Raw genomic sequence first — 23278 nt, forward strand, 5'->3', positions numbered from 1 at the left:
AAGTAATAAGAGAGGGAGCAGAAATGAGACCCTGATGTACCGACACTCGCTAGCCTTGTGGCCTAAGAGAAGTTGTTTCGGTTCTCTTACTTCCGTAAAAGTAACAATGATGCCGCTCATCAAGGGTCAGAGCAGAGAGCCTGGTACAAGACAAGTCAATGTTCCCTATGTTGTTACCAACAGCACTTTAATTGTTGCTGCTGCGGTTGTTCTAGGGTGAGGACCTAATAAGCGAGCACCAGACCAAAGACTGAGCAATTCAGAGCTATCAAATATGCATTAGATGCAAATATGCATTGGCTTCACATGTTAATTAAGGCTTGAGTTAATATTAGAACTATAGAGTCGCCATTGTCTTTGTGAGGAAGCCCCAATTAATTATAGGAGCTCAATAAACATACGGGGTATGTGATATATTCGTATGGATTTACTCCAGATGGATGGCTTTTAGGGTGGGGCTGGACTGTCTCCACTCTGATTTCTGGGCTGCCTGCAAAGGCAGCCACAGCCACTCAAGGCGTCAGGGATGCTCACACAGGCTCCTGAATGACTGCACTCCCCTAAGTGACAGGGGGACAAATGGCTGCTGTCTTACCACACATCTCCCCTTCCCATCTCCTCCACCCTCCCGCTAGCCCACCAGGCACGTGCCAGCAATGAGCTGCCTGCCTCACTGGGATCCTCAGCTCCATTAATAAGCCCTGCAAGGCTGATAATTGGGGATTTGTGGAGCCCGCAGTCTTTCAATAAGCCAGGTTGTTATGGAAACCAGAGGCAGACCTCCATGTCCATGCTATTGATCCTAAAAAAAATAAAATAAAAGTGGAGTGTTGGAAATGATCATTTCATCCACTCCCCCCATCGTTTATTTCAGAAGTTCACCTCCAGTTTGCACACAGGAGAATTCACAACTCTTCTCTCTTCAGCTTTCCTTCCCAGCACTCCCCCACCCCTTTCCTAATTACAACTGAATGTGTTTTTCACCTCTAGCAAAAAATCAGCTGAGCAGGGTACCACAGGAACACCAGAGTAGATGCTCTAAATTTAATTTAACACCATGGCATTAATTCTGATTATCTGAGCCAAGAAATCAGTGATGAATATCAATGTGCTTTACCCACCGTTAAAAAAAAAAAAAACCAATAAAAAAACATGGCCTTAGAGTTTCTCAGTGGCCTCTCAAGAGGTATTGTTCTGTAGCAAGATGGCCACCTCCCACAATGAGTCATGGTATTGTGTTCAATGAAAGGAGAGTCCAGCTCTCAAACCGTCGGGTAAAAGGGGACAGTTTTCTTGCACTACTTTTAAAAATTAGCTGACAGCCTCCTTACAATAAAAATCCGATTATTGCTTTTGGTTAATGAATTCAGGCATGATGCCTGAGCATACCTGACTGGACCGGCTGTAAAGAGTACTAAATGGATCCACCCCGGAGGCTGCTGAGGCCTCAGAATCAGGGAATCAGCCCTTAAACCAGAGACCAGGACACCATTGTTTCCTGCTGAACGTCCCATCTCTGACCAGCAGAGGGCACCAGCGTAATTCCGTTCCCAGCCGCGGAGCTTGGGTGGAACGCTGTCAGGAATTACTCTCCAGGAAGAAATGACTCCAGGCAAAGTGACAGAGCAGATGCGATCAGTAGGGTTGGCACAACCTATTGTGAGTGGGTCCTACTTTTATGCCATCCTGAAATTAATTTTTATTTTTCAGTCCTTCGGAAATGATTAAATAGTCTAACTACTGTTCATTTAAACTGCTTTAAGGAATAAACTGAAATTATTAGTCTTTGAAGTGAATTAGTAAGTGTAGATTGTGCTTTGTATAGATCTTATAGACACATCAGAGTCCTTGTTGGAGAAAAATAATATAATGAGGCAAAACCTTCAACCACCCTCTGCGCACCCTCAATTCATTTGCACTGTCAAGTCCTTTGACGACTTTAAGGCTTTTTAATAAGCAGGTCGACCAGATCCACCTTCCCCACGTGGACACAAACTACCAGGGCCAGTATGCTTACCCATACTCTATAGTGACGCTCATTTCTTTCCTTTGGACACTACCCACCATCCTGACCTCTGAATTCCTTCTCTGCAATTACAGACTGCAGCTGGCAAGTAGGCACACTGTTTTTTACTGGTTCTGCGTTTCTTTTTTCTTTAAAGACCCTTATTTTGTTTTTTTCTCTCTCAACCAGACTGCAACTTTCTTGACAGCAGATATTTACTTTTATACATCTATATCCCTCATCGTACCTAGTGCAGTATGGAAATTATGCATAGTAAAAAATAAAAGTCAATTGAATGATAGGAAAATTCAGTTATTGGGACATCTGGATTTACTGCCTCTATTCTGACACACATTGTGTGACCATGGGCAGACCATGCAGCTTGAATCCCTGAGCATGTTTCATCTTTCATGAAAACCTACATCTCCTGAAGGTTGTTTGAGTACAATGGATCTTAATCTTTGTGTGTCATGGTCCCAGCTGAGTATCTGATGAAAGACAAGGACACAAGAATGTCATCCATATACACTCATAATATAACACATTGCAAATGATTTTCGGGGATTAAAGGACCCTCTTGAAGCCCACCCATTTTGCAGGTCTAGGTGATATTTAAGTTTCCTTTTAGGTCTAAGAGTGTAAGACTGAAATCCAAGATGTTATAGTTTATAAGCCGGTATCTACCTAGAAAGAGTATATTAGCAATTTCCCTTAAGGGACCTCAACAGTTTCTGTTGAATCCCTAGATCACAGTTTCCGAGGGACCAATTATAGGGGGCCTAAATTAATCCTAACATCACTACCTGTGGCCTTGGCTGACTTCCAGGCTCAATCATTACTGATAATGTAAGGACTTGGTAATCTTGCTGAGCTACAAGGTAGGCCAAATAGAAGAGTCTCCGACTCCCAAAAGAGACTGCAAATCATTATGTGTCTCTCTTGCTGGCCATAAAACATGTCCTATTTGCCCATTAATTTCCTTTATAAAATCAGAGGTGTAATGCCATGGGAAAAAAAGTTTCCTGATAGCTTTAGCTGAAAGGAACCAGAAGCAATGGTACTTTCCATTGGGCACTTACTATGTGTTCAATAAAATACCACAGTAGGCACTTTACATGTCATCTACGGGATGCTAACGACCACCGAGTTCCGCAATGAGGACATACGTTATTTCAGAGACAAAACTCATGTTGAGCTAGGGGCATAAAGCTGGTTAGAGACAAGGCCTTTCATTCGAACACAGGTCCAGTTCTAACACCTGTGACCTTCCCCTTGCACTGCAAGTCTCTAAGGAAGAAAGGTGGCTAAATCCACGGCTGCTGCAATTCTCTGCCTACTGTTGCAGTATCCACTAAGCAACACATTTTTCTTTTGTAGTACTTACATGGTCTTTGAGATACTTTACTTTGAATTGTCCACCCCCCCCAAAAAAAAATTCTCTTTATTTACTGGATGAAAGAATCTCTTCCACTCTTTTACCTATGGATAGATGACAGACAATCCTTGCTTCTCTCACCTCCAATCTGAAGATCTGCCCAGGGGATTGCCATATGGGGAGAGAGGAGCACTGAGAACTATTTATTTCAGATTATCAGAAGAGAGGGAAGGCAAAATGATGTTCACTAAGGACCTACCTGTACCAGGTTCTCTAAATATGTTACATTACTAAATCCTCACAACAACTGTTTGAGTGTCACATTATTACCTCCCTCTTAGGAATGAAGAGATTGGGGGTTAAAACAATCATGACAGCCACACAGTAAGAAACCTGGAGATGATCCCAGGACCCAGTACTGTCTGACTATGGGGTGTTTTATGTAAAAAAAAAAAAAAAAATCTGAAACATGCCTTGGAATCCATAACGAATTTGTATGAAAGGAGCCATCCATTAAAACTTGTGGGGAATGAAGCTCAACTCTTTTTTGCTCTGCTGCCTGGAAGCCTGGCAGAGGCCGCACTGGCTGGGGACTGATGCTGGAGAGGGCTCTAACGACAGTGATCCCAGGCCGGGGGATTTGGTGGGGGGGCTCTCCTTGGGGAGTGGCCCCATCTGCCACTTAGATCTGCTCAGAGATAGAAAATCCATTTGCTAGGGAGATCTTCAGGCCTGCTATTTGTGAAGTCAAGAACAGAGAGCACTAGAGGTGGAAGACACTTCCAAAACCATATCCTTTTATCCGAGAGAAAGGTAAATGTGTCCTGCCCACTCCAGAGAGCATGTTTCATCTAAAGCTACAGGAACCCCATCTCCTGGTGCCTAGCTCCTGCCTTTCTTCTGCTCTTCCCTGCCCCTCCCATGCTTCATGCTTTCCTCTCTTCCTCTTTTCTACCTTCTCTTCTTTCTCTATTTCCTTTATTATTCTTTCTGGTCCCCTGATAACTTTTTATTTCTGGTCCTCATCTACTTTTCTACTCCTTTTTTCCAGCCTCTCTTATTCTTCTTCCCTTCTACTTCCTCTCTCCTCTTTGTTCACTGAAGGGTCCCCACCTACACCCTACCTGGTTTTTCTAGGGGCCCCAACTTCTTTTCATACTTCAACCAATTTCCCTTCTGAACCAAACATCCAGATGCAAAGTGTCAGGGTGCCTAGGCCATCAAAAGGATTTTTCTGATTTATAAAGTCTAAACAAGTTGGGCTGTAAGCAATAAAATTGGTTTCTTGCCTTAAAAACTCTTAATTTTTATTGTGGGTCTTCAAATTTGAAAACTGAAATAATTCTGTCCCTTTCTCAAGCTGCTTATGAAGCGAAATCTCTCCATAGGTGAAATTCATGTTATTAGTCCATCAGTGATGTCCATCAAGGGTTATCTATGTGCCAGGGGTTGGGACATCCTGAGGACTGGGGCTACAGGGTTGAAAAACGCCAAGTCCCTGCCTTTGAGGAATGGGAAGTCTAGCGAGAGATAGAGAAATAAGTCATTTTACTTTATTTTAAAGATTTTATTTATTTTTGTGAGAGAGAGAGGGAGGGAGAGAGAGCACAAGCAGGGGGAGCAGCAGGCTGAGAGAGAAGCAGACTTCCCTGCTGAACAGGGAGCCTGATGCGGGGCTCCATCCCAGGACCCTGGGGTCATGACCTGAGCCAAAGGCAGGTGCTTAACCAACTGAGCCACCCAGGCACCTGAAATAAGTCATTTTAGATAGGTAAATATAGTCTTTTTAGACACTGAAAGTGACATGGAGAAAACAAATTGGGTATGTGGTAGAATTAAGGGGGCTGACCAGGATGGTAACGTTCTGGTCAAATGGTCAGGAAAGTCTTCTCTGAGCAAGCAACTGCAAATGGAGATCTAAGTGCTAAGAGCCAGCTAGGGAAGATCAAAGGAGAAAGCAAGTGCAAAGTCCCTGACATAGGAACAATCGGAGTGTGTTCTAGAGGCATTAAAAATGTAGTGTGGCTCAAGAAGAGTGAAGAAGGGCAGAGTAGAAAGACATTAGATCAGAGAGGTAAGCAGAAGTCAGATCACACGGGGCCTTATAGGCCATGGTAACCCTTCAGATTTCATTCTAAAGGTAAGTACTGGAAGGCTTTATACAGGGCATTCATATGGATAGGTATACATTTGTAGCTTTGTTTGAGTGGTCTGCAGAATAACCTATTAGACTGGGACACCTGGGTGGCTTAGTCCATTAAGCATCAGGCTCTTGGTTTCAGCTCACGTCACAATCTTATGGATCATGGGATCAAGCCTTATGTCTGCCCCACACTCAGTGCTGAGTGAGATTCTCTCCCTCTCCTTCTGCCCCTCCCCCCACCAAATAAATAAGTAAATCTTAAAAAAAAAAAAAAGGATAACTATTAGAAATTGTAAGAAGAAATCAAAGCCTCTCAAACCCTAAGCCTAAGGTTATCATGGCATGATTGAATCTACTCCTTTTACCCAACTGGGTTGTTTCACATTGTGATTTTCATCATTCAAGTGACATTTAGGATGTTAATCTTTGGAGTAAAATAAGATTTGGCCCCATTGCCCATGGGTATTTCCCTTTCAGGCATCCTTTTAGACAGAGGTACAAGCAGTTATTATCCACCATGGCTGAGGAGTAGAAGAAAGAAAGTGGCAGACTTTTTTTGAAATTTTTGAGACAGATTTTGGACTTAGTTTTCTAGAAATCTTTTTTCTTTCTTTCTTTCTTTCTTTCTTTCTTTCTTTCTTTCTTTCTTTCTTTCTTTTTTTCTTTTTTTTTTTTTTTGGTAGATATTTCGAAACCACATGGATGAATTCCTTAAATGGTACCGCATCACAGAGGATGTTTTGTTTATACAATTATGTTGAAAATTGTAGAACTAAAAAATACTATTGCATTATTTATCTGTTTCTTTTTCTCAAAGACCCAGAAGCTACAGATGCAGTAATTTTATTTAGCCTTGGTTAGTAACCCTGGATGAGTCCCTAACTTTCATTTGTTTACAGTTTGCAATATGAGCAAATTCTTATAGATTTCAACAATTTGAACAACTCCTCTTCAAATGTGAACAATTAGAATTTTAACAATTCCTATAATATATCTGGGAAGATCATCTGTTGGTAAAATAAACAATTCAGGCTATGTATAGAGCGGATGCTTGAATGAAAAGAGGAGCTCTGAATTATGCTCAGTTGAGTCTGAATCATGCCAACATTCAATGACTTGAAATTGCCCTTAAGTTTAGAACAGCAATTTTCAGTTATTATTAGTCAGAATGTCAAAATTCTATCACGATCCAGCAACAGTTAATGGAGGAAAAGGGGATTACGGGATAGTGGAGGACCCGGATCTTTGCCAACCTGCCTCTGCAAGACAACCCACTTTCCAGAAACCACTTCTGAGGTGCTACCCCCTGGAATTTCAGGGCTCCAAGGAACACAGTTCAAAATTCACTAATATTTTAAAACAAGGTTTTAGAAAATAAAACCTTGTGTTTGTGATTTATAAAATAAATTTTGCATCACTTCCATACTGTTTAGAATCAAAATAAAATAGAACATTGTGTACCGTACCCAACACCATGCTGAGAGGTTACTCAGACCAATTCTATCTGTGTCTAAACAACTGGACTGTAATGAGGAGGAAGAGTGTTATGTTGACCTTCTAAATAATACACAGAATCTACTACTAACTCAACATGGCTCCAGGTATCCATACGCATGGTGAAGACCAGCTGCAGTGAGTGAGATCGACAGGTTTGGACCTGACGTTGACCATCTTACTGGCCATGTGTAGAAAGTCAGTAAGAAAGAGACTTCTTAATGTATTTCCCATTTAGAGGGGAAGGATAGCCCCAGAGTAAAAGGAGCCTTGGGCCTCATTTCCCCCTACCATTCCCAATCAGATCAGCTCGGTTTGGGGGTTTTGTGTACATATATTTGAAACTCATTTGAACAAATGGTACCCTGGCTAAAAATTTTTTAAAACTTATGTCCTCAATAATGACTCACTAATCTGATCCTACCTTCTGTGGCTTCGTGGTGTCACAATGCTTTGCCTAGGATTAAAAGCACCATGCTCACTAAAAATTAGTATGAAGAAAGGAAAGAGGCAACCCTCCCTTTCCATTAAACGTTGGAAAAGTCAGCATGGCCATGATTCAATCTGAACCCTGAATTCGCCTCTGAAAAGATAAAAAGCCTTTCAACTAATTAAAAAGATGCAGCTGAGATCACACTTTTGAGGGCGATAAATAGGGCAACAAATGTATCCATTCCTTCTGCAGCAACTATTTCCCTAGTTGTACAGCAGGTACGATTCTGAACTTCACCCGTTTCCTTAACCTTTGATAAGTGTATAATGCATAACAGAAATCACTGCACAGGTTAAAACTAGTTCTCAAGGCATATGTTACACGTATATATGTAAGTTTGTGAGTGTTGTAGATAGTTATTTATGTGCTTCCATACCGACACACTGGGAGCTGATAACTACTATTCCAGTATTTTAGTCACCAAAAGTAAAGTTCATTAACTTCTAGAATATATGCATTTGGGATATGATGGAGCTGGCTCACACTGGCTACTGAAAATAAGTTGTTAGCATCACTTCCCATCTGTGTGTTCTCTGACAACACATTGGTAGCCTGAAATCAGCTACGATGGGAGTATTTATACCACAGAAACTGGCAAATACTACAAATCGGGGCTTTTTCAATTTGGGTTTTTGTTTTGTTTTGTTTTGTTTTGTTTTGGAGAGCCAGTTTACTAGTCCATCACTGCAGATATCTGATAAACCATCAATCATGAACGATTTATGTTTTGGGTTTGTTTGCTTGTTTGTTTGTTACACTGTAACTATATCCATGTGCAATCATCAGGAAACTCAGGGCAAATGGCCAGACAATGACTACAATGAAGATAGGGAGAGAGTGGGAAAGAGAAACATTATTCTACAATACCTGAAAATGTGATAAATGCTCCTTCTAATCATCTTTCAAACTAATCCTCTGCTGGACACTTTTGATGTGATGCAGCCAGAGTTTTCAGATTAATTGGAACGCGAAAAACTATTCATTTATTGTGTGATACTCTTGCAAAAGCCTGCTTTATCAGGATGTTAGGAAAGTAGAGAAGGGTTTCCGCTTATAGATGTTCAAGAGCAATATGTAATTTGACAACTGCACCCACCTTGTATCCAGACCACACTCAATGTAGCACAAAGACAGTGTTACATCTTAAAGGTCTACCTTTCTGCTGGGGTGAGAAACATGCATAAATAGCTAATCAGAGAGTGACAAGGTTTTGCTTCATTTTTACCGTCTGCCTTTCCTTTTTTAAAAACTGGCAAGAAAGAGGAAAATGACCTGTATTTTCCAAGAGAAGCCACGTTCTCTCCACCTAATATAGTTAAACCCTCCAGGTTCAAGGAGAAGGAAGAAGGGAAACAAATATCTTCCAACGGCTGCTTTTCCTTCTAAAATGATCTGATTACACCGGTGGGAAAATGCTGCAAACACATGGCTAAACTCTGGGTTTGCTCAGCCTTTTCGACTGGACAAGACAGTTTCACAGAGTGGGGCCCTGTCTTTCTTTTTATCGAATCCATGAGAGTGGCTTCAAGTTAGATTTATATGTGGGAAGAAATCTATTCAACCTTCCACTCCAACGTTCCTTATGGTCTGTAGCCCTAACGGCTCACAAGCTGTAGACAAATTATGTTTATACCACTGTGGGGAAGGAGAATAGGCAACAGGAGTGGGAAAGCCTGTTTTCTGGTCTCTGTCCCAACACTGTGGGCTTGGGAACATATTAACAATTCATCCTATAGTGGGGCACAGCGGGTTCAGGAGACTCTTAACACCCTGTGAAGATTACTTAAACATGTCAGATGAGGAAAAGGAGCCAAGGAACCTGGCAGATCATCCCTTCTCCGGGTGTACCTGTCACACACTGGCACAAGCCTCACACAGGTCACTCATGGGGCTGGAATGAAATTAATCACCTGCTTTCAGAGGGAGCAGCTTTGGTTTCCTCTAGTTTTCAATATGTTTCTGAACATGATGCAAAATGCTCACTTTGGTTTCCGAATGGCTGGAAATATAGCTACCTCAGGGATGACGTATGCCTCTGAGTAACAGCAAAATTTCCAGCAAGCTCTGTATTCAGCCTCCAAAATAGCAGAGAGGTTGACAGCAGCACAGCTTTCTGGTTAAGCACTTAGAATCTGCATAGAGGTTGGCGCGGGTCATAAATGGGCACTGTCGCACTATTTTAGAAACAGTGGTGATCCTGAGATCCTCTGTCCGACATTTTTGTTCCACGAAAGGGTAAACTCACTCCCAGAGAATGCAAGGAATTTGCCTGCCCCAAGTGTTCAGGTTAGAATCCAGTCTCTTAGGTCAGTTTAGGACTTTCCCTATTATAATACCATTGTTCGCTCATCCTTAATTCATTAATCAAATACTTACTGGCTGCCTTCCATTTCCCAGTCATTGTTACAGGTGCCGGGGACTCAACAACAAACAGGACATGTCATGGAGCTACTTTTTCCACTATGGATTCATCTTCAAAAGCTGCTGCTAAATTATGACTTGAATTAAGTTATTTTTTATTTTTGTGTTAGTTCAAATGGAAGGTAGTTTCTCGAGATTTGTTTTTTTTTGTTTTTTTTTTTTAATAAAGATACCCCTTTTTTAGTAGATACATCTTGTCCTTCAAGACTCAGCAGAGGTAACAAACTGAGGGTTCTAGAGGGGAGGGCTGGGGGGGCTAGCCCGGTGATGGGTATTAAGGAGGGCACATACTACATGGAGAGCTGGGTGTTATACACAAACAATGAATCATGGAACACGACATCAAGAACTAATGATGTATTGTATGGTGACTAACATATCATAAGAAAAGAAAGAAAGAAAGAAAGAGAGAGAGAGAGAGAGAGAGAGAGAAAGGAAGAAAGAAAGGAAGAAAGAAAGAAAGAAAGAAAGAAAGAAAGAAAGAAAGAAAGAAAGAGAGGAAGAAAGGAAGAAAGACACAAAGACTCAGCAGAGGTAACCTCTACACCAAGAAGTCTGCCTGGACTCTTTTCCCCTATTTAGCTTACACAGAAGTCTCATTTTCACACACTATAAATTTCATCACAAACAAGTACAGTTCTGACTCCTAGACCCCCCCCCCCATTTCACCATACACTCACAGACACATTCCAGTGACACATCCAGCAGAAGAAGGAGGGGTGCCCTCTACACAGATCCTCTGAGAGACCCGCAGGTGTCCTGGAGCCATCCGCCCCTCCCCCCACTCATGTTTCCTTGATGGCCTTAAGAGTGGAAAAACATGTAGTTCATCATTCTTCCAGATTTTCTCTGACAGCCTGAACCCACGGGCAGGCCTTTCCCTATATGTCAGGATCTCTGTGTGTGTGTGTGTGTGTGTGTGTGTGTGTGTGTATGTGTGTATGTGTGTGTGTGTTGTGTACATATGTGCTAGTGAGTTGGCAGAAGAGTGTGCTACAGGCATAGACACACCCTGTACACAGATATGCTTAAGCATATCTAAATTATATTTTTTACCTTCTCATATCCCAAAGAGAAGATTCTTGCAAGGCTATAAAAATGTTCATCTCTACTCTCTCTGAAAAATACACACACTCACCATGTACCAGCGAGAAGGGACTATTTTAGGGGAATGGTTTCTGATTTCTATTACAAAATCCAAAAGTTTCTACTAATACTGGAAAAAAGTAAAAACAAAAAACTAGCCTCAGAACTTACTTGGCTATATATATATATAAATATATGCCTCCAGGAAAGAACATTAATACTGAACATGATTTATAAGAAAAAGCAACTAGCCTTCCTAGGGTACTTCTTTTCCCTTGAAGACATCTTAAGAATGGTATTCTATTCCAAACAGAATAGTATGAGGTGATCAAATGAAATATTTTATCTTCTACATTCCCCTAATTTGTCATTTGAAGATTGAAAATCTGCGTGAAAATTGCTAAGTATTCACAACTTACCTGTGCCTTGCTTACACCATCTCTTCTGGGAATGTTTGTTAGCCCCATTCCAACCACCTAGGCCTGTTAGCTAACTTCACTCATGTCTAAGATCCAGTTTCTATGACCGCAGAATGAATAAAAGAATTGGAGGAACACTGTACTGGGCCTGTCCATACAATTTTTACGTTTTAGTGACACTCTACTGACAAAAATTTTAAAGTGTTTATCAACCACAATTGTCTGTCAGATGCAGCCATTGTTCTACACAGGAATCCAAGCTTCCATGTACTCTTGGAGCTGCTTTAATTATTTTAATAAATTAGATGGGTATAAAAATAAAAAGTAAATTAAGTCTAAGATGAAAATGAAACTATTAACAGCAGATTATGGCCACTGGAGCTATAGCTTTTCATCTCAGAGACAGGGTTAGGAGAGATATAAGCAAGAGTCTAACCATATCAGAAAACATCATTGTCAACTCCTCATTTTCAGTCTCAAATATAAGGTAGGTTAGAAAATTTCATTGAGTTGGGTTTTTTTGTTTTGTTTTTTCGCAGTCTCCTGAGCCTCCAGTGTAACCATAAACTTTCTTAAAGCTGACTCTTCCTGGATTCTTTGCCCCTTTATTTCAACATACTTATTATCTGTCCTGTCCCCTAAACCCATTTTCTAATAGTTTAGAAAAGTAAGGGACTGCAGGAAAGCAAGGACGGTTGAATAAGAGACCATGCGGCCACACCTGAAAGATTCCTCTTCAGTCTGTCATTGCATACTTGCCTTTGGAAGCTAGAAGGCACAGCAGACCTAGTTGAACACACTTACTTTGCAGGTGTTGGACCTAAGCCCAGAGGGTAGAAGGGCTGGCCTAGAATCACAGCAGGACCTGAATGAGGACCCAACTCTCTTGACTGTAGGTGACTGTATGCTGAAAATACAGAGCCCTTGCACCAAATACGGTCTCTAGGATATTGGATCAATTAAAAACATGGATTCTATTCGTCACGCTCATGAAAACAACTTATGGGCAATTCTTTGAAATAAGCCCAGAAATAAATTATTTGCTTGGAGCACCAAGCTTTATTGCTGTGAGACCAATAACTGGCAAAAGCTGTTTTGAAGAAGGCAGAGACTCAGATTTTCTTGATTGTAAGAATTGGTCTGAGGTTCAGCACCTGGTTCCGTCATTTTCTCATGACACAAAATTCACACATGACTAAGAGGGTTGGCAAAACTTACACATCCTCTCAACCCCCCCCTCCTCTTTATGCAGTCTGTAAACCATATCATCTTGGGAGATCTTCAAGGGATCAGGTTCTGTAGCTTGAAGCAGCACCATTGGTTTCCTTCTTCCCCTCCTTTTATGTCTGGTTATAGCAAGCTTTCCATTCTTTATTTAATGAAGCTATGATTGTGAAAAGAAAATACGAGTAATGACCACTCAGTGCTTTCTAGTCCATTAAATTGAGTGCTCTGCTCTCTCTCCGTGTTTAGCCAAATGGACTGTGTAACCATTGCTGCTCTTAGTTCTGTCTCCTCCTCTTCCTTTTAATCCTTCTGGGATGCTGTGTGCATGTGTATGTGTGTAGAGAAAACGAGTAAATATATTGGATGAATATATATTAGCATCTGAAAGTATTCTTTATTTTAAGAAATACTCTTTCATTTTCAGTTCCAAATATAGTTCTGCACTTTAAAATTAGCAGTTACTTACATGCCTTTCTGATTATTAACTTTTTTTATGAGGCAACAGTAATTATGTAATATGAGCTATGAAAGAATAGATAAAAGGCTTCACAATATGAATTTCTTGACTCTAAAACATCTCTTCTTTTCTTGCTTACATTTTTTAAATTGAAGAGAGAGTGATTGCTCTCCAACCTGCCCTCTCTATTAAGTCCTTCATATTATTTTAGTTACAAATATAAAGGTATCGGGGTCCTTTAGAAATGTACTTGCCAAAAGGGAGGAAAAAGATATAAACAAGAATTTTAAAAGATACTAATTTTGATAAGCCAAATTCAGGGTAGGGATCACTTAGAACACATAAAATTACTGTCATCTGATTGAGATCTGAAAATTTCACTTTCTAATGTTCAGCTCTCCCAGCATATTCAGTGGATTCAGTAGTACTTCTATTAAGAACAACCAATTTCAACTGATCTTTATTGTTCTCCTAGGCTTAATAAAACAGTACTTGAAGGATTTTCAAACTAGGAACCCAAGATTCAGAAGTAGTTTAATATTTCCAATAATTTTGGGGTGCTGGAGCTGTGAGGGAATTATGTCCAGGAGTATGCATAACTAGTTACTCATCTGTAAAAGTGATCACTCATGATTCCTGGACAAGAGCCTAGAGGACCCAATTATACAAATGAGAGGGATGTTCTTAGGTTAAGATACAATGTTGGGGTTCTTAGATCTCCCCCTTGTCTTTGTTTCTTTTGGAATAGTACTCGTAGGGGTGTCAGGGTTCAATGTAAGGCTCTGCACCTGGTGCGGCTTCTTGCTAGCTGTCGACAATACTTGGGTGCTGCAACCTCTCTGAACCTCAGACTCCTCCTCTGTCGAAGTACTTACACCACAGAGTGTTTGTGATGACTACATGGGGTAATCCCCATTTAGCAGTCAGCACAGGGTCAGACACTTGATAAATGCTCCTTAAGTGCTCTCCATTATAAAAACTATGCATTTTAAACCTTGAAAAGAACCTTAAAAGCCAATTCTCCTAGCCCCTCCTCTTAAAACTGAAATCTAGAGAGAAGCAATGACTTGCCTAAAATCTCACAGCTGGTTAACAGAAATATTGAGATAGAACCCTAGTCTCCTTATTCTCGTCCAGTGTTGTTTCCTCTGCATTATCTTACTGGGCACACAGGACACAGAACACCCCAGGAAAGTCCTGGTTGGTATTGTCCGACAATAATCAGAAAATGTCTCAATGGCTAAGAAAAAGAAAAAATACAGGAATTGAGATAAAACAGCACCTTAAAAAAGACGTAAAGAACTGCAGGGCTAAAATTAAGGTGAGGATTTAGAGCCCTATCAGTTTGACCCCTGATTCGTCACTGACTGTGTGTCTGTGAGCAGACTATGCATTTACTTTGCCCCTATTCTCAGAATATAAAAGCAGAAAAGAAAACATTTTCAAGTGCCACTGGATTGTTGTCAAGAAAAGCCGATAAAAATGATTACTCTAGCAATATAAAAATGCCCCATAAAAACTTAATAATCAACAGTTTTAAGCAGCATGCCACTTAGTATCTGACGGGGTGCCCATATTTTATAGACATCATTTATGGACTTGCACAACCCAAATTTTCACTCTTTATGAGTTGTGTATAAATTTGGGAAGCGGTTGAAACCACATTTCAAATCAAAACTGCTTATGAAGCACCCTGCCAAATAAGTGTAAATATCCTTGGGAAATCTCACATCTAACACAGAGCTTGGCAGAAGACGGTCTGTCCTTTGGAGAGCTGAAAATGTTATGGAGGGTTACCCTGGGCCTCAGGAAAACTTTGTTTGGAGGAACATAAAGAATTGCCCCAAATCCAGAAACATGGGCTGGACACTTAATTATGATTCCAGAAACTATAAATTTTGCATCCATTCTTTTGACTAACAATTTGGCAAGAGACACACATATAAAAAAACTTGTTTTTAGCATGCTTCAAATTGCATGAAGCACTGTCTCATTCATATTTTGTCCCATGGTGCCTTGGCATACAGAAGTAGTCCATACCTTCTTGCAGAATTTAATTTAGTTGAGATTATTACTATGATTGTTTTCAACACCACTCCCTGAATTTCACCCCACACCCACTACTGGATCGGGACTCCTTAAGATCAGTGGCCATTTCTTACTCATCTTTGTGGTTCTAATGCCTAGCACAGTAGAAATTTAATATAAATGGAAGGGGGAAAAAAGGAGGAAGGAAGGGAGAGAGGGAAGGAGGAAGGAAGCAGAAGAGGGAAAAGGAAAAGAGGTATGACAATGACAAAACTCCCGTTTTACCACATGAAAAGATGCTCAACATCACTCATCATCAGGGAAATACAAATCAACACCATGATGAATACCACCTTACACCTGTTAGAATGGCTAAAATCAACAAAGGTAACAACAGATGTTAGCAAGGATGCAGAGAAAGGGGAACCCTCTTACACTGTTAGTGGGAATGCAAACTGGTGCCGCCACTCTGGAAAACAGTATGGAGGTTCCTGGAAAAGTTAAAAATACAACTACCCTATGATCCAGCAATTGTACTACTAGGTATTTACCCAAAGGATACAAAAATACCAATTCAAAGGGATATGTGCACCTCAATGAATATAGCAGCATTATCAACAATAGCCAAACTATGGAAAGAGTCCAGATGTCCAATGACTGAAGAATGGATAAAGAAGAGGTGGTATGTATAAACAATGGAGTATTACTCAGCCATCAAGAAGAATGAAATCTTGCCATTTGCAATGACATGGATGGAGCTAGAGTATATTATGCTAAGTGAAATAAGTCAGAGAAAGACAAATACCATATGATTTCACTCATATGTGGAATTTTAGAAACAAAACAGATGAACATATGGGAAGGGAAAAAGAAAGGGGGGGGGAAATAAAACATAAGAGACTCTTAACCATAGAGAACAAACTGAGAGTTGATAGAGGGAGCTGGGTGGGGGACGGGTTAAATGGGTGATGGGTATTAAGGAGGGCACTTGTTGTGATGAGCACTGGGTGTCATATGTAAGTAATGAATCACGAAATTCTACTCCTGAAACCAATATTACACTGGATGTTAACTAACTAGAATTTAAATAAAAATTTGAAGGAAAAAAAAAAACTCCCTTGTTTTGAAGATCCTTATTGGTGACTCTGGTTAGAAAGAAGTAATGAGACCATGAAAATGCAGCCAAGTTCAACATACAAAAACCCTAGGGTAATGCAGAGTTACACCTGTCACTAGTATCAGTCAAGTGGCAACCATGGCAACCACCTCTTCAACCTCTCTGATTTCTAGCCACCTGGATGTATTACTTTGGTAGCACTACATCACTGAATATGGCCACAGCAGAAATTTTGGAGTCCTCTATTGGGGAAAGTCAATATAGTATCACGGAGAAGAGACACAGCAGAATTTCTTCACTGAGAGCCCAACGAGGAGAGTGACACTGCTCAGCAAGAGACACCAAGGACACTATCACTGGAGTTGGCTTGACCTCATGGCTAAAGGGGAGCAAGTGTCCCAGATATGCCTAAACACTCCTCCTGCTGTAAAGGAATTGTCATCAGAAATGCACTGAAATCTTCAGGCCACAGGCATATCAAGAGATAGGCAGGTAGAGGGGCAAAGCGGAGAGAGGGAGATATAGTTGGAGGCTTTTAGAAAACAAAAGGAAAGAAAAAGAAACTAACCAACTCCAAAGGTTAATGTAAATGGCATCTACATGTAATAAACCCATAAATGGTCAAGGAAGTAAAATAACATATTTATAATTTACAAAGCATTGCCATTTGTATTAAAGCAGCAATCAGATTTGGTCCAAATTTTTTTACCCTCCTGCTGACAGAAATTATTGTCCTGAATTCTCTCTAGTGACTTGTTTTGCCCTGAACCCTGTTCCACATTCTCTGCTTGTCTCTCTATACCCGTCCAGGCAGCCATAGAATCCTACAGCAACCCAGGGTAGCCATCCATTTCCAGACAGTGGAGCTCAATTGGAAATACTGTTATTTTAACTTGGATTAGAATGAAATCCAATGGGAGAGAGAAGAAAATGTGGTACAGGGCTCCTGGGAATTTGGGCCTGCTCCGCTGTGATAGATCTCCCTGTCACCTCTAGTTCTTGTGATTCCTGAGACTCACCACATCGGGGTAATTTGTGCTTGTCGCATACAGCAGGCAAGGCTAATAGACACATCAGTCCAGAAAGAAGCTACAGGCAGCATTTCAGAATCCAACCAAGAAGACAATACCCACCCCAAACTCAGAAACAATGTACAATAAATTGTCCTTTGTGATTACCTTTAAGTTGAACTTCACCTACACTTTCGATTACCTTTCGATGTATATATTAAAAATTAGACTAATTGAGACATTTTTCAGTTGGAATCTGTAAAACTTAGGACAGAGCACAATCTCTATTTGCTTTTGAAAACCAAACCCATGTTTAATCAAATAAGTGAATGGAGTATGCGAGGTTGCAGGAGGAATAAGAATGAGTGAACAAATCATTATCTATAAATTAAATCTAGTCAATTTCATTCATTCATTCACCACTTGATATTTATTGAACATGTACTACATAAAATATTAATTCATTTGGAATTATCATACCTTGCAAAATAATAAAACTGAATCTCCTTAAAAATATATTTTAGACTTCTTATTGATTCAAGGTCTCCTTCTTTCTATTAATCCAAATCATGAGTACATACCTGAAATCACATCATGTCTTTGTTTATTCTCACAACTTTAGAAATTCCAATTAAAAAATATGACTTCAGCCACTCAAATATTTTGTTTTTAAAATCATGATTAATTTCTAAATTTATGAGAATGTGATTTCCAGCCATCATATCTGAGCCTATAACCTTAAGCATAAAGAGAAGCAGTTAACTCTCTTAATTATAGAGAACAAACTGATGGTTACCAGAGGGGAGGTGGGTGGAGGGATGGGTTAGATAGGTGATGGGGATTAAGGAGCACATTTGTTGTGATGAGCACCAGGTGATGTATGGAATTGTTGAATCACTATATTGTATACCTGAAACTAATATAACACTGTATGTTAACTGGAATTAAAATAAAAACTTAAAAAAAAAACAAACAACAACAAAAAGTAGTTAACAAGGTTGGTTTTGCTGAGAAGATTAAAACCAACACCCCATTCTTTATCACGTGCCTTACCTTTTCTAGGGAAATATTCCCATCTTCTTAACCACAAGGTCCAGCCCCTGGGGCAGGTATGTAGTTAGCATAAAAATTTAGAATGAGTCACTGGTAGAAAGAGGCGTGTGATTTGTCTGGAGCTAGAGAATGCTAATAACGGTAATAATTAATATAGTCTGGCTTCTTACTTACAGAATTTTTGGGGTAAGATGAAAGAAGTAGACTTGACTATACCTAAAATAATCATCTGCCAATTATAATATCTAATTTAGTATCTAAAATGAATATCAAGGCAAATGTTCAATGATTACTTTCTCAATACAATGGTCAGATGCCAAACATTTCCCCATGTGGTAGGTCCTTTCTCAAGGGCACAATGTGGTCCAGTCCAAATGTGGGTCCTTGGACATGTCATGGGTTAAATTCACAAAGTTCGAAAGGAGTAAACCCAAACTAGTACATAGACACAGAAGCAATTTTATCTTCAAAGTCTTTGAGGCTGAAAGGCATTCATGGGTCACAGTAGGCTAGAGAAAAGTCTTGGAGACTGTTGGCCTCCTTCATCCCATGGATGGTGAGGGTGAGGGATGGGTCCAGTCTCCAGAGGTGACGTTCTGTTAAACTGAGCTTGCTCTGGGAATGCTCTGTCCCAATCCTGCACAGGCTCTTTGGGCCATAATAGTGAAAACACTCCAGCTTTCAAGTTAAAGCTCCAAACAGAAGAGAATCCAGTTCCTTTTTATAATCACAGTCAACCCCCAATTATTTATGCATATGGTAGAAAGTAGTATCTTCAATAGTAAAATGATAATTTATGTTTGACTTCACAGCATGTTCTATATTTGGGGTTTTTCTTTTGTTTTTGGCAACATCAACAGACTTATTTTCCTAATTAGTTTGACCCTGATTCAATATTACAATTAACATTCTCTGAGCATACACACACATACGCACGCTACTCACCAATTGATGGTGGGGAATATGCCCAGAAACATACTGAGTGATAGGCAAAGGTGGTCTGAGATTATGTTTTTGCTGCCAGCAATTCACAAATAGATCATCTGGATCAATAGGGAGTTGGCTGTACTTATAACCAGGCACTTCCTAGAGCCAAATAATCATATTAGCTAATTCCCATCTATAAAATATACGTAGCTCCGTAATTACTTATTAAACTAAGTGTATCCAGCACACGGATTACTTTCTTTTGAACCGAGGATTACCTAGTTTTACTATTTATGCCAATTCAATTAACAAGATGATTGCCAGAGCTCTCCAGTACTGGCGGCCACACAGACCTTCCCGAGTTCTCTCTCAGGCTTGGAGATTTGGGGAATCTAAGTGGCCAGAGTCAGCTCTCCGCCCCGCCACTCTGGGGAATTAAGCGCAGCTTCCCAGGAATTCCTGAAAGGCCTTCTAGACTCTTTCCCTCTCCCTCGATGGCCCGGGGGGGCCCACCCGCCCGTGGCGGGAGACCCTCGGGGTGGCTCACCTATCTTTTCCTCGGCTTGGCTGCTCTCCGCAGCATCCGTTGGAGGCTGGGCTGTTGCCTTGGCAGCAGCGTCCTCTGCAGCAGGGGGGGTGGCGGCAGCAGCAGTGACAGCAGCAGGCACATCGGCTGGTTTAGGCTCCTCCTTGGCTGGGGCGTCTTCTGCCTTGGAGGACGGCGAGTTGTCAGTGGAAGCTTTAGTGGCACTTTCTGTCTCAGCAGAGCCGGCCTTCTCCTCTGAGGGGGCAGGAGCCTGGGGGGCTGCCTGCTCTGCGGCAGCATCAGGGGCGCCCTCCCCCTTCTTCTCCTCGGAAGGAGTTTCGCCTGCCTTGCCGTTTTCCTCAGGCTTGGGGCCCGAGGCAGGGGCCGCGTCAGTGGGAGTGGGACCTTCTCCCTCCTTCTTCTCCACGCCATTGGCCGCGGGGGCTTCATCCTTCTCATTCGCTTCTGCCTCAGCGGCTTGGGCATCACCCTTCTTCTCTCCTTTGAGCTTTTTCCTTGTTATGTGTCCACGGAAGCTAGCCTGAATTTTGGTCGCGGCCTTATGAGCTTTATCTTCTGGTTTGATGCCATCTTGTTCGATCTTTTGGTCCTCATCATTTTTTTCAACCTTGGTGCAGAAAAGGGGGGGTTAAAAAAAAAAACAACAACAACAGAAGAGGTGAAGTGATGTGCTTTTCCTTCAGATCACAGCATTCAACAAATATTCATTAAATGATTTCTTCCGTGTCAGGCTCCATATTTGAAGTTAAGAAATCAACAATACCCTGGATTCAAATCAAGCCTTTCCTCTCTCCTTGGTGGGGAATTAAGTAGAGCACACCTTATCTTACGGGAAATGTAATGTCCTTCTGGACTTCCAGAATCACTGGCATTATTATATACTTACTTCTTTCCCCAGATCAATGTCTCTCCATTACAAAACTTAAACCAGCCTTTTGTTGGCCGTACCTTGATAATTCAAATTACATTCATCCTAGGTTTTAATCAAAGAGCTCCGTAAGAAACCGTTTTGCAGAGTTTCTGAAAGAGAACTCTGTGAAAAATGTGATGGCTTAGAAATTATGATGGAGAAGTCTATTTGTTTCCCCAAGATTTCAAACCTGGTCAGGAAACCAAGAGATAGAGGCAAAGAGCATGACAAATAAAGGTTTAGACGATAAATCCATCAGGGTTTAGTGCAAAATGCAAACGGGTTTCAGGCCTGGGAGGGATTTGTTCAGAATGTGACAACTCAGCAGGCTGGTCCCAAAATGATGCCTACTTTCACCTGTATGTGGTCTAACATCGGTAATCAACATAGAGACCTTCAAAATCTGAATGCAGAAAATGGCCATTATTTTTCAGTTAAAAAACAAAAGAATGGAAAACACTGTTTTCACTTTTGAAAGAGTAGCATATATTCTCTGAATCATAATTTCTTATTCCCAAAGCAATTTAAGCCTAAAATTAGTTTTATGTTATCATTAATGGAGTCATCCTGGTACTGAAGGCAGGAGATTAGAACACACTTTTTTTTTTTTTTTTTTTTTTTACCATTTGGTTGTAACATTTATAGAATAACATACGCTGCAAATAACTTTTTTTCCATAAGGAAATTAAATCAGAAGATAGGCAGAAAAGGTATAGTCATGGAAAGAAATGCATAAGGAAGTACACAGAATTCTATATAGCTCCATTGCTCGCCATGGTACCCTAATGTGGTTACCTACCGTCTCCATTCACTTCTTCCTTTAACTTTGGAACATTTAACTTTTGTTCACTTTTGTGAGCAATGTTCTAGGCAATGGGGAAATACAGTGGTGAACAACGTAGCAAATTTCCTTCAAAAGACTAATAATAGAGGAGTGCTTATCAGGTATCATTGTGTTTGGCCCCAATCTTGACTTGGGCCTGATCTTTACTCTGGTTTAGGAGCTAAGCCACAGCAGGCCAACACAAGGATATATTTTCTGTCATACCAGCTCTGCCCCAGTGACCCAGATCCTGTGAATCATGATGTGGGTCTGTTGGACATTCTTTGGACAGGCCTATGGGTGTGCTGCTATGTGGGTTTCTCAACATGCTAGTGAGTACACAGAGGTATTTCTGAAAATTAGCCAGATATGAGAGTAAAAGCAGGATCGACAATTTTCCAGTAAAATTTAAGACAAATTTTTCTTCTTCCTCAGTTAACTATGCACGTATCCATACAAAGAATGAAGGAGTGGATGAAAAGCGTTTCGGAGAGGCCCATTCCTCTTCCTCCTCCCAGTGCCACGCTGCGACACTGTTCAGCTCTCTGATGCACCACCACCCTCCCTCCATCCTGCTGCTCTTGATAACTCCTACTGGGATGCACACAGCACAATCTGGGGCACGGGAGCAGCTGTCCCTGCCAGGAACTCTCTGCTTGGAGATGGAAGCATAACCCTGTTAAATTAACAGTTGTGAATGGAGCACAGAGCCAAGATGTTGTTAATTTATTTTACTCTATCTTGAGTTTTCTGAATGAGGCACAGTCTTATATGATAGGACATCTGTACTTGGGCATTGATGCCAAGTGGCTCTTTAATACAAATACTACTGCTTGTGAAAGTAGACAAACTAATTATTTCAGAGTAGGCAGGTGTGCAGGAAAAAAAACTACAATTTTACAGTCTCTTTTTCTCTTTAAGAACACAAAGCAAAGGGGATGAAACTTTTAAAAAGCTAGAAACATAAAAAGAAGGAAGCTGAGAGTCTGCATGCTATAATGAAAGAAACTTTACATGGATTCTTCCCCCCAACCCACCCATCTCCCTTTCGCTCTCTCCCTCTCTCTCTCTTTTAATTTTTCAGATTATCTGCCACCTTAACTTTCCAAATGATCAGGGCTTGAGATTTGTACATCGTATTTATGTTAAAATATCTATTTAGAAGGGCTCGGAGTAGGCTTGGGTGCCAAGATTTTGGGACAAGTGTCATTTGAACAATCCAAGAGTATAAGGAACACAAGAGAAGAAGAGGTAGGTAGGAAGGGAGAGAATCAAGGAAGACCAAAGTTAGGGGAGAAGTGAAGGCAATCTTGTAAGAGCTAGGCACCCAAATAGGCAGATAGAACCAAAGAGGAGTTGAAAATATTCCATGGGCTTGCAGCTCATTCTGGAGAAACTGCTGGACCACTGAACATCATTAGAAATTTAGAGAAACTGAATTTTAGAGATTTGTTGAAAAAAAGAACTCAAAAATGTTTCAGATAGTCAGAGGGAAAGAGACAGAGACAGAGACAGAAAGGGAGGGGAAGAGAGAAATGGAGAGGAGAGGACAGAGGAAAGAAGAGGGGAGGGAGGAAGGGAGGAAAGGGAAGAAACCAGCCTAAGGTAAGTTCAGACTTAGTGATTGAATAAAAACATCCAAAGACAAAAATATTTTAAGTGAAAACTGGGTCTTAAGCTAGACAGTGCTACATTGTGAGTGTGCATGCCTTTCTTTTGTACCTGTAATTGATTCTATTAATA

The 23278-nt window shown here is 40.7% G+C and overlaps 1 protein-coding gene across 1 annotated transcript in view; it reads right to left on the reverse strand.

Moving 5' to 3' along the window:
• GAP43 (growth associated protein 43) overlaps positions 1-23278 on the reverse strand; it is a 98405-nt gene that overhangs the window by 24456 nt on the left and 50671 nt on the right. The window contains exon 2 of the mRNA XM_087861294.1: positions 19803-20409. Coding sequence (XP_087717420.1) covers positions 19803-20409 — 607 coding nt within the window. The remainder of the gene's footprint in view (positions 1-19802; positions 20410-23278) is intronic.

The sequence above is a fragment of the Ursus americanus genome, chromosome 4 (assembly GCF_024610735.1).
Source record: "Ursus americanus isolate L20-20 chromosome 4, mUrsAme1.1.p, whole genome shotgun sequence".
Classification (NCBI taxonomy): domain Eukaryota; kingdom Metazoa; phylum Chordata; class Mammalia; order Carnivora; family Ursidae; genus Ursus; species Ursus americanus.